The sequence below is a fragment of the Pagrus major genome, chromosome 2, assembly GCF_040436345.1.
Source record: "Pagrus major chromosome 2, Pma_NU_1.0".
NCBI classification, from domain to species: domain Eukaryota; kingdom Metazoa; phylum Chordata; class Actinopteri; order Spariformes; family Sparidae; genus Pagrus; species Pagrus major.
In genome coordinates, this window is record NC_133216.1 from 31378177 (window position 1) to 31390861 (window position 12685).

At 41.5% G+C, this 12685-nt stretch overlaps 1 protein-coding gene across 3 annotated transcripts in view; it reads right to left on the minus strand.

The window, feature by feature from the left end:
• The window catches only part of usp32 (ubiquitin specific peptidase 32), a 69795-nt gene extending 57513 nt beyond the window's left edge, over positions 1-12282 (minus strand). For all 3 annotated transcript variants that reach the window (XM_073483505.1, XM_073483497.1, XM_073483489.1), the window contains exon 1: positions 12160-12282. In XM_073483505.1, coding sequence (XP_073339606.1) covers positions 12160-12217 — 58 coding nt within the window. In that variant the 5' untranslated portion in view covers positions 12218-12282. The remainder of the gene's footprint in view (positions 1-12159) is intronic.
• Between the last annotated feature and the right edge of the window lie 403 nt (positions 12283-12685).

Below are 12685 nucleotides of genomic sequence, written 5' to 3' on the forward strand. Positions count from 1 at the left end.
ATGTAAAATATGGGTTTTATAAGACTTTTGTTGTAAGACACAAAGCTCCAGGTACAGCAGGTGTCTAAAATGCCTCATTGTACTCATTAAAACAAAGGAATCTTTACTGATGCACAACATTGTGATTATCTGAATCATATGCAATTTTAGGTTCATTTTAGGGGTGCTCAATCACACCTATATTTCATCTCAGCAACACTACAAAATAATAATGGTCTGGGTTTTGTACCTATCCTTTACTCTACCTGGTTTAACAACCCCAAACAGCGCAGTTAGAGGGGCAGGGGAAAACTCTCTATTACAGGTTTTGGCAAAAAAAATCAAATAAATGACCCCAAAAAGTTCCCCAAAGACCCCAAAACCTCTGGCATATCTCATTACAATTCAAAATCTGTGTATAACAATTGTCCCACAAATTGTATAAAACAGTGCAGTCACGAGACATAAGGCATTTTAAGGAGGGGGTGAGAGTGCATCATGGATAAAACATCATAGATAAAACTGTCTAACCCAAACTGTCCAGGGATGTATTAATAGACCTGGGTACCATGTTCCAAGATGGTGCCCCATTTATTCCAATGCAAGTTGCTTACTGAGTGCATACACCAAAAAAATGTTCAGGCTTCTTCAAGCTTTTGTGTGTCTTAGAGCATGTACACTAGACTTCTTGCTGGCTCCCCACACACCTGGCACAAAAATAAGATACTGATCTTCTAGACTTTTTAAACTGTCCTTTTGAGCCAGTGTAGGCACTTGACCTGCAATACCAACTGTGGCCACTACACCAAAATTGCCTTACAGCCTGGCGCTGTTCCTGGAGGCTTTATGCTAACTACTATGTAAATTGATAGCTCATCTCTGGACATTCTCAATATGTAGAAACAGTGAAATTTGCTGCAAAAACAACACAATCATAGTTATGTTAAGCACAACCAAATGTGATAAAGCTGAGGGAGAGTGTGTCCACCTTCTCACAGCAGGGTGTTACTAAGACCATACCAAATATGTATTCTCGCTTGAATCATAAGCGGGTGGCATAAGCCACCCAATTGGAGCCAAGAACTGATTAGTGTTGAAGTGCTGAATCACAGGCTTTAGCAACACTGCAGGCAGCCAATCACACACGTGGATCAGCAGAGTGCACAAGCTCCAGCAACAGAGAATAGTGCACCCTTGTGTGTCATGTAAGGTAGGAGCCGTCTAAGACAAGATGCAGAAAATCTTCTGTAGATACACTGCAGAGCCACATCAGCAGCCTGTCTCTCCTTCCCCCTCTCTGATGCTACACTGTCTGCAGTAAAAAGCTCTCAGATTTACAACACAGAAGCACATACTAATCTTAGCTAAACCATGGTTATAGCGTAGCTTGTGAAGTAGGCTTTTTTAACCGCTTAGTGTTTGTATTACAATTGGGACTGAGTATACTAGTGCCAATATGATACCTGTGTTCTAATTTCTAAAAGTTTGTTTTACAGCAGAAGGTATTAGAGCTGTAACAATTAGACAAGAATATGTGGATCTGATTTATTTCTTTGATCAATCATTTCATTTATTTTCTAGGTAACAATATCAGCCTCTATGTGATTTTGAGAGGCTTTGACTTATGTGATCATAAACTGAATTTCTTTGGGTTTAGGACTGTGGGTCCAATACATCGAGCAATTTAGGGGTTTGGGCCGATGAACCGCAATGTCCCTGGTTAATGTTCGGACTTTTGTTGCATCTCTCTGCCGCTTGTTTCCTGTAATCTCTCTAGGACTGTCACAATTCTTCAAGTTCATGATTCTTTGTGACTTTCAATTTTAAGGTTGCATTTTGATTTTTCTTTTTTAAATCAGCACAGACAGCATTTATTTTGTTAGACTATCACATCTGGATTTGTACAGATCAACAGATTGTTGGTTTTTATGCCCTGACAACTGTCATTTAAATTTTCAAACTCTTCTTTAAAAAACAGGGGTATTTTACAACAGCTTGACTTTATCCTGGTGGCTTCTCACAGGTTAGGGTTAGGCAAGTACAAATCATAATCACCAAAAATGAAGATCCCAGAGTTCAACAAAAAATACCATCTTTCAGGGATTCAACAGTTAACAAAAGACAAAAAATTCAGTTCAGTACAATGTTCAGTTTCTCAAATCTGTCCTGAGGAAAGCCTTTTCAACTGAAGAGGTTTTACTCGAAAAAAAGGTTAAGTAAAGGTTCTGTGCCAAACAGTTTAAATGTGAGCTATCCTGGACTGTGAGACTGTGCAGCTTTCACAACACCAGACCTTTACCCAGCATTTATTAATAATGTACACACCTCTTATAAAACAGTGAAGCACAGCAGGTTAGTAAATATCAGTTGGTATGAGGATGATGAGCAGGCTGACTCTAGTTTATCCACATGAAAGTCGCTCTGCACACATTAATCATGTGGCAGCTTTCTGATCGTGCATCTGAGCATGTGCAAGTGTCATAAATCACCAGGAGTCCAGTGGCGAGGTTGAAGGGCTCATTATCTAGACTGTGTGCTGCACCTTCACTCCGGTGAACCCTGAGCTCACTCAATCTCCACAGTGACACAGTGATTGGACAGCCTGCTGACAGATCAGCCAGAGCAGAACGTCCATCATTGAAGCTCCACTGGAAGAAGGTGGATAGACCAACTAGCTAGGCAGGCAGCCAGCCTAATAACAGCACACTACTGTCCTCCATTTAACTTCTGTCCTGAAATCTGAACTACAAGACCAGGGCCTGCAGAGACTGTGTCTCAAGCTGGCTAGCCTATATGGAGCCTACAGCTATCAGATTCTGCTGCTTGGTAATAGTAATTTTTTTGGGAACATTCCCTAATAATGATATGATTTTGCAGGGAATCCGACCTGGTGAGAGGCATTGAGATTAACTAAATAGAAATAGCCAATCTTTCATGCTAATGATCTTGTTTGCTTTTGTGGGCTATATAGGATGAAAGATCAGTATTATATTGAGACTGTTTCATAACCAGTTAAAAACACCTCATATAACCTTTAACATCCATTAAACACCCAAGACACCTGAGCCATGTTTTTAAGCACAGTATTTTCCCCTTTTCTGCCTCTGGCACTGTTTTTATGCTTTTGCAAGTTGTTGAGTATTAAATCGAGGGTTTCCACCTTACAGGCCAGTCCGCCTCAAGCGAGACTGGGTCAAAGCTGTCCCCAACTCCAGGGCTAGCAAGACACAGAAACTTGGCTAATACTAAAATAGCCAAATAGCCATCAGTGATGCGACACCAGGTGACTACCAACAAATTATTCCATGACTTCAGTTAGTGCTCATGCATTAATTGATCATTCATTCAAGTCATCTGACAAGCATAACTGCCAAACATTCTCCGGTTCCAGCTTCTTCACTGTGATTATCTCCATTTTGTATCAGCTGAAAATGTCTAACTGTTGGTCAGACAATGAAATGAACAACAATCTCTGCTGACTCTCATTTCTTCTCAAACATGAGGGCCAAAGTCAAGTTAAGTTAGACAGAGACATACTGTATCAAGACACTGAAAACCAAACAGTAGATACAGAAACTGTCTCGTTTGTGAATAAGTGAGAAGAAATATTCTATTATACTACTGAGGCAACTTGATGACAAAGTAGTACTACCAGATAATAGCAAAATTGTTACAATTACTTAGACAAATGGGAAGGGGAAACAAAGCAGTCCACTAATGGAGAACACTTTGTGTATTGTTGATGCTGTGATGCCATGGGTGTATTCTTGGACACTGGCTGCATTAACTGCAATGGTTACCATTCAATGCAAGGCAAACAATGGGTCTGATTTCTGCAACGGCCCCCTACGCACTTTCAATACACACACACACACTCTCACACACTTTAGACAATGTCTAGGACCATAACATACACTAGATAGCAGTGTTGGATCCTTACCTTTTCTCCCTCTCTCATACTGTACACACACCTGCATTTCTAGAAAACACACACACACACACACACACACACACACACACACACACACACACACACACACACACACACACAGCAGGTTTTCGGCAGTGGACCACCTTACGAAATTATCATGTCTGCAAAGCAGCAGCCAGCAGGGCCTCCTGCTGTGACTCAGTGTTTGCTGTCCTTGAAATAAGCTGGGCCTGGCCGACCTGCTGCTACCAGCCAGACTGGAGCAACATCCCGACAGCAGCACCGAGACGTCTGGAGCAACATGCAAACACTGAATTCACGTGAGCCCTGGTGACCTTTTAGTCAACTGTCAATAGAAGCGCCTGCAGGCAGGAACATGCGCAGGGCGCTGTTCTTCAAAAGCTCATTTCACCTGCAGGCATGACACCAGACGTTTAGCATGAGGCTGCTGTTTAATGGGATGGTAAAGAGATAAACATCATAAAACAATAACATCTTTGTTTTAATTTCAGAGCCAATTATGATTTGATCTGATAAATCCTCTAAATTGCACTATTATTCACTGCAGGCTGTAATGTCCAGTTACAGTAATATCTGGGGAAAATGAATTCTCAAACAATAACAACGTCATGCCAGTACAGAACATTAGAGCTGTGCTGAATCACTGGTCTGTTACTGAACTTACTGCAAAATAGGCCTTTTGTCAGAGGACGTTCTAACATGTCACAGAAGGAAGAGCACAGGTGTAACTCAAAACGAAAGATGACTGAATTACATTTAGCCACTGCATTTTCTGATCCTGGTAATGGCATGTTGTTATGACTTCCTGGGACACTCACAAGAACAAAGGTGTTGTTATTTACACCTGTGCTTTTCCTACCATGGCAGCTCTAAATATCTGCTGTGAAAAAGGCCCATTGGACTAACATGATTATGAATAAAAAAGCGAGACAATCCAAAGTATGGGCACCACGGCCAATTTGGGCCTATATAAATTAATCAGCATCAGTTAATTTGATAGCCAGTCCTGTGCTTACTTAACTGTGTTTTGTCCACTTCAGCTGCCTGTTTCAGCTTTGTGTTGCAAAGCTGGTCCCCTCTACAACAGCTTTTCTTGCTAGGTGTCATAACAGACACCTAGCAAAGTGTCACAAGTTTCACTACTTACATTAACTGAAACTAGGGCTGTCAAAGTTAACACAATAATAATGATTGTGATGCAGCAGTAACGTTGTGGATGGCAGCAGAAACAAACCTCCTTGAGCAGAAATGGCAAGTTGAGCTTCACAGCCCTGCCAGATGGTTTTCTCCACAACAACAAAGTTATTTGCATTTAATGTTGATGTTAACTCAGTTACCACCGGAGTACATCCAGTCTCAAATACCACTTGCAGGCCAAGCACATAGCTGATGCACAGAGCCCTCCTCCCCCTCTCAGACCACGCTGGATAGTTTGGAACAGAGACACCTGGACAACTCTACATGAGACAAACTGTCAACAGTGACAGCTAAATGGGTGGCTGCAGCTTGCAGACTGATTAACATTGTTTAGTTAACCTTTAGAGTGTTCACCCGGGTCTTTGGTTTAGATCAAAGCCAGGCCGAGGCGAGGTGATAAAAACCTGTCTACTGCAGAGACCCAGGTGTAAATGCTGAGTATATGCATTCCCATTGCACACAAAAGCCCGATCTTAGCAGGTTTAAGTGGGACTTTTGACCAGTGGAAAAGGGGTATAACATGGGAGCAATTGTGGGAGCGACAATAAGGGCGAATATGAAGGGAAAACAACAGCTATGGGCAACTTCTGCAAGCCAATATGAGAGTTACTAACAACACAACCAATATGGTAAGGCACCTGAAAAGAAATCAGAATAGAGCGAGTTTACACAGGTGATGTAGATAAGGCAGCACTGAATGTTTCACTTTGGAAAACCAGCCCATTTCTGTTTACACAAAATGTTCGTCATTTTACAGAGTTTGTAGAACCGCAGCACGCCCTACACGAAAACTGATGAAGGAAAGTGGTGATAGTGCCCTTTGTATTAATGTAATGTCATTTAATGGTCAAACAAACTAAGGTGTGCCTTAAAGGGAGCTGTGTTAATTGGGCAAATAGGACTGGTTGTATTGCATCAGACTCGGTCTTGTTACAGAAGGACTTTTAATGATTTTATAATATAGACCATTTCTGTGCATCCACTTAGACAATTGTTAGTTCAACACACACCCTGCTGTGAACCTTTGCTAACACTAAAGGCTTAAGACTGTGCGCTATTGATTTATAAGAGTTACAGAGACCAAAATGATTGAGTAACTCAGATTAAGGACTCTATTCAACAGCCCGTCAAACTGATGATTAAATGTTTAACTGATCAAATTTATAGTAATCTATCAAGGATAAATACACATTACAGTTATCTAGGAAAGCACATACTTACCTGCAGTATGAAGGTTCACTTACGTGGTACAAGGTTCATCTATTTATTACTCTACAACACAGGGTTGTATAACAAAATGCTAATTTAGGGACTACAATTTGCATTTTCTTTGTTGTTTTGTTTTGCTACTCACAAAACAAAAAATATATTTTTATAAATGAATAAATAATGAGACAAAAATAAACTTATTTATAGTGAAGTGTGTATGATTAGTGCAGGAGTCTCAGCCTGAGGCATGAAGCTGCTCTGTAGTTTGGTGGCACGGCAGCAGATACTTCTGTATCTTTTGCCAGACGGCAGCAGGGTGAACAGACTGTGGCTGGGGTGGGTGTTGTCTTTTAGTATCCTTTGGACTCTGGTGTTCTGGGCGGTTTTTATCACCCACTGTACAGCCTTCCTACCTTGGCCTATGCACATTTAATGCCAGTTTGTAATGTTTCCATTTCGGATGCTCTCCCCTTGTAAAAGGTAAGAAGAACTTGGCATGGGAATCATGCGTTCTCAGGTTTCTTCAGAAATTCAATTGTGTTGTATTTGTGTATTACACTGCCTGGCCCCAAAAAAGTCACACACTCCAATATTACATTGGACTGCCTTTAGCTTGGATTACGTCATGCATTCGCCGTGGCATTGTTTTGATACGCTCCTGCGATATCACAACATTTATTTCCGTCCAGAGTTGCATTATTTTTTTGATTGGAGAAAGTATTCTCCAGCACATCCCAAAGATTCTCAATGGGGTGAACATCTGGACTCTATGGTGGCCAATCTATGTGTGAAAATGATGTCTCATGGTCCCTGAACCATTCTTTCACAGTTTGACCCTGATGAATTGTGGCATTGTCATCTTGGAATATGCCCGTGTCATCAGCAAAGAAAAAATCCATTGATGGAAAAACCTGGTCATTCAGTATATTCAGGTAGTCAGCTGACCTCATTTTTTGGGCACATAATGTTGCTGAACCTAGACCTGACCAACTGAATCAACCCCAGATCATTTACACTGCCCCCACAGGCTTGGTTGGTAGGTACTAGGCATGATGGGTGCATCACTCTGCCTCTCCACTACCCTGATGCGCCCATCACTCTGGGACAGTGTAAATCTGGACTCATCAGTCCACATGACCTTTTTCCATTGCTCCAGAGTCCAATCTTTATGCTGCAGAGCAAACTGAAGCCTTTTTTTCGATTAGCCTCACTGATAAGTGGTTTTCTTAAGGCTACACAGCTGTTTAGTCCCAATCCCTTGAGTTCTCTTCACATTGTGCGTGTGGAAATGCTCTTACTCTCACTATAAAACATAGCCGTGAGTTCTACTGTTGATTTTTAACCATTTGATTTCACCAAAAGTTTAAGTGATCTCTGATCACGATCATTCAAGCTTTCTTCTGACCACATTTCTTTCTTGAAGATTGATGATGGTTCACCACTATCATTCCAGGTTTTAATCCAGTTTTAGTAGTTTCAGCATCTCCTTAGTTGTTTTCTTTGCTTGATGCAGGCCAATAATTTGACCCTTCTGAAACAGAGTAACAGCTTTTCCACGACCACAGAATATGTCTTCTGACATCGTTGTTAAAGAAATGAGAAGCTACTCACTGCATCAGTTAGGGTTAAATGACTTGTTGCCAGCTGAAACATATTAATCACTGCAGTAATTATCCAATGGAAGGCTCTTACCTATTTGCTTAGTTAAATCCAGGTGGTGACTTTTTTTTTGGCCAGGCAGTGTATAATACTATGAATTTGCAACATAGCGTTTGTATCAAGGTTTTCCATAATTCAGTCAAATGTCAAATGCAAACATAATGTATATGGAATAAGTATGTATTCAATAAACTGTTGAATTATATCCTTGACACTCATGTGTACAGCCAACCTAAAAATATATAGTTATTTGTGATACAGCAATCTACCATGCAAATGTGCACAATCTAAACAGCCTGCCCATGTTTCCATAGCATACTGGAAGCCTTTGTGACAATAATAGCCAAATCTACATACACAAACCAGGGACTCAGGGAGCGAATGCAAAGCAGCGGTCTATCACCTCGGCTGATAAGGCCTGCTGACGTCGACCAGAAGTGCAAGGCTTTGCGGTACTCAGGTGACTGTTGGGCTGTGTGTCAGGGAGTGACGACTGTGGTTGTTACATTACTTAACTGTCTGGTGGTCAACCACAAAGGTTTAAATGGTCCATGGGGGGAAATCTATGCAGTAGGATTTTATTCATAAGAATATATAAACACAGAGGATATACTGTACAGTCTCCTTCAAAAACATTATATATCTATATACATTTTCCCGCAGCCATGTTTCTACAAACAGGGAAACACTTTTTAACTGGGGCCTGTCAAAAACTTCACCATATTCATTAATTCAAACCTCTATTGCAGACTCAAGGTCCAAAGAAAAGATAAAACATTCCATAAAATAAATTACATACAAAATCACAATAAAAGATCATAGTCGGGCAATGTTGGGAGTTATTGGTCTTCACTAGAGTAAACAATGGCTATAAGGGACGACTGGTCTCACAGAGACCAGGATTTCTATAAGCACGTTCACCTGAACCAGTGGTAAAACTGCCAGGTGTTACAACATAATGCAATGCAATACAACCACTCCACAATCTATAGCTTCATAATAACCATAAAGGTGAGTCAACACCTCTGGCAAGGACAGACAGGAGTTCTGTTAATTGAACTTGGAGGTACACAGTCAGCTGCTACCTCTCCAAGAGCTCTTTCTTCTCAGTAAACTGCCATTTAAAAGGAGATTACTTTAAACATTAACCTTGATGTTACTCAGCAGAGTCAGACTAGCCTTCTGGATCATTTCACAATACCACAAAGATATAAATGCTTCATCTTCATCCCCGACCGTCATTTTGAAAAAATATAAGCTGCCCCAGGCTATAAATTTTAACATCAAGGATTTGAAGACTTTGCCATTAATTCAGAAAAAAACACTGCATCAGAACTGATCTGCAATCAAAACTGGATTTATGTAAATGTTCATATTTATTAAACAACTCCTACACAGCTTGACCCCTAACTCTACACTCCCTTGTGAGCAACCCAGCTGATTTACTATTTGGACTTCAGGTGACTCTTTACGTTATGGACAAAGTCTCATGCCTTTGACTTGTTTTCAAATTAATTTTATCACACATGCAAATTCTGCAAAGCAGTGATCACCAGGGACAGTTCCTTGATCATTCCAGTAAATGTTCAATCATTCTGTTATTTAAGACACTCTTCGGGAATAGGGAAGCAAACTTTCACCTGTGAATATCTGGACGCTCAGTTCTCCGCTGAGGTGTAATGACTGTTGTGTCCACCTTTGGTTATGGCTTGTTACAATATTATTCTTTTAAATCTCTGCTCTAATTGGCAACTTCTCATCAACTACTCATCTTTGCTTAGCAGAGTCCTTTCAGCGATGACATTCCTTGTATACGTGTGCAAATTCAGAAATGTATTTAGAAACAGTGCAGCAGTAAGGTGACCTCAACATACCGGAGGTTTCAAACAGCCACACTGATACTGTTCTACACGACTTCAAATTGGCAACTATTTCTTAAATTCTTATCAAAATAAAATCTTAATTGTAATTGAATTCATCATGCTTATAATGCACAAATCTACGCCGCAATGACTCAAGTTTGTATTTAAGAATATGTTCAAACTGTCTAAGCCGCCATACATATCTGAGCATCAGACACTTGGGTGACCAATTTGAAGTCTCTGGTGGAACGAATACCTCTCCAACAACTAAAATGACTACTTTTACTCAAGACATGGTGGCAATCACACAGTGTGAGGTTAGAAACGGTAAACAAGGTGACCAGAGAGTGCACAATCAACCCTGCAGAATTAGGCTTAAAGGAAGACTGAATGATCCCAGGTTTACTACAGGAGCACATCAAAGCCTAACCTTTCCAACAGGATGCTCCCTGACCATTATGCTAATGGTGTCCCACTACAGTGAGCTGACATGACTGACCCCATAATTGCAGCAGTCGAGCCTGCTGTGGGAATTAGGAAGGCTGCCATGTGACTGGTCAGATAAGGCTGGATAATTCCACCGCTTGTGCGTGTGTGTGTGTGTGTGTGTGTGTGGTCACATGTGATCATCAGAGTGGGAATGGCAGTCAGCTTGAGGAATGTTCAAACCACCACACAAGACGCTGATATTGAAAAGAAGCCATTTCGACAATAGAGACGACAGTATGTCATGGTTTGTTGGAACACATGCTTCTGTATGAAAATAACACTTTGGTAAAACACCTTCATCATTTAGATGAATATTAACACAAGGAAAGGTCAGTTTAACTTCCCTGTCGGACCCTGGTACAGAAACAACACTGTCCTGGATCAATGTGTAACAGCCTGTCATAGCCTGGAATCCAGGCTGACAAAGTTCAGCTGTTGCCAACCCAGAGAGCAAAGTGCAACAAGAAGGATGGATGACATCTCCTATGGGCTTCCTGATACATGCTCACCCACATCTTACATAAGTGCACCAACACATGCTCACACTGCATCAATTACAACACAGCTGTACCCAGCTCGGTGTTTTGCGTGTTCTATCTAGACTTACTTCTGCATATAACCTGATCTGAGAGCAAAATGCTTTAATAAGAGGAACCTGTGATTCCATAGAAGGTGAAATAACAGGCCAGGGAGACCCTGCGTGATGTTTATCAGAAATCAACCAATGGTTCCAGCAGTTTTTTTTATGGGTTTTTTTTTAACTGCCTAAAGGCTACCTACTGAGACTAAATGCAGCGCCAGCAGCAACGTAAAGCACATCTGTCTGCTGTTCGGCGAAATGCCCTGACTAACACAGCTAACGTTAGCTAACTCATGTGTACAGTTAAGCAGGAGCAACCTGGCAGTTCTCTCGCACAAACACTGACAATATGCGTTAGCCCATTTCACATGGCTAGGCTTGAAATCCACCAGACGACGGCAAAAACAAACAGTCTGGAGCCATTTCCCTCGGGGAACTTAGCTGTAGCGACCCAGCTAACTACCTACCTAGCTTGTAGACAAGTAGCGTTAAGCTAGTAACAGTATGACATTAACATTACTCAACGTTAGCTAGCTAAGATGATAAGCGCTAAGCTAAGTGACGCGCCTTAGTGTCAGCCAATAGTTATTACACATCCATGGCTCCCTGTACAACTGTTTTGGAAAATACTGTCAATCCAGCCCATCCCTGCTCGTTAGCCAACACTAGCCAGACAAGCAATCCCTTCGAAGCTATGGCGAAAACGTCACGCCAAGCACAGCCAAAAAGTCTGTCAATTTTACGTGACCTTGCTTATAAGCGAAGGCACACGTCTTATAAATTACCAATCGGCACCAATTTCATATTGCTATGAAGAATTACTCAATTCGGCTGGGAAAGAGTCCATACAATGACACTTAGCTATAATTTATTGAAGCTTTAATCACCGAGAAACGCTTTCTACTGCAGCCCAATGTAGTGTACTTCGGGGGGAGGCAACTGCGGAAAATACAGGGTCTGCTATTGTTAATCTTAACATATCATTGAAAACAGTGGTGTTTTCCGACATTTTTCTATGCCGAATTGAATAACTGATCTTAGTGGTTCCGTGGATGTCGTATGTTATTTTTGTACAGGTGTCTGCCTTATGCAGTAACCAAGACTACTTAAACCGCTAGATTTTAATGGGTGGTCAGGAAGTCCTCCTCTTATGTGCCGGGCTAGCCTAAAAGCTGACAGTTAGCTAAGCTAGCGCAACTGAGGTGGATTTAGCCCGTTGCTTTTTGCCTTACCTCTCTTGACGGCCTCGTCATACGACAGGAATCCTATCCTCGACTCTTTGGCCCCCATGCTCCCCTCATTTCATTGCGATGTGAGGAAATGAACGTTATTTACTGAGTTGATCAGACCTGTTTGTCGCCTTATCCGTTTATTGTGAAATGGGTTCCTGGTGGTGTGTGTATGTGGTGAACGGGTGAATGTTTTCAGCGACGCCTCCATTCTGTCACATGACCTGACTCTACAGGTCACTTGATCAGCTCGCTCAAACGCTTGTAAACACAGCCGTTAATGCAGACGGTATCGTTTTATTCTGACCCCAGTAACTCAATAAAGCTTTTTCCCTCTGTCCTTTGCGAACTACCAACATGTGTTATGACTCATTACACGCAGTCATACCATGCTGTCAATACGAGCGCGCGTGTGTTTGTGTAGCGGCTCTGTAGTGTAGGCTGTAGAGCAGTGCGAGTGGCACCACCTTGTGGTTACTCTGCGAAATAACGCCAGTTCACATCCAGCAGCACAGCGACCTCTAGTGAC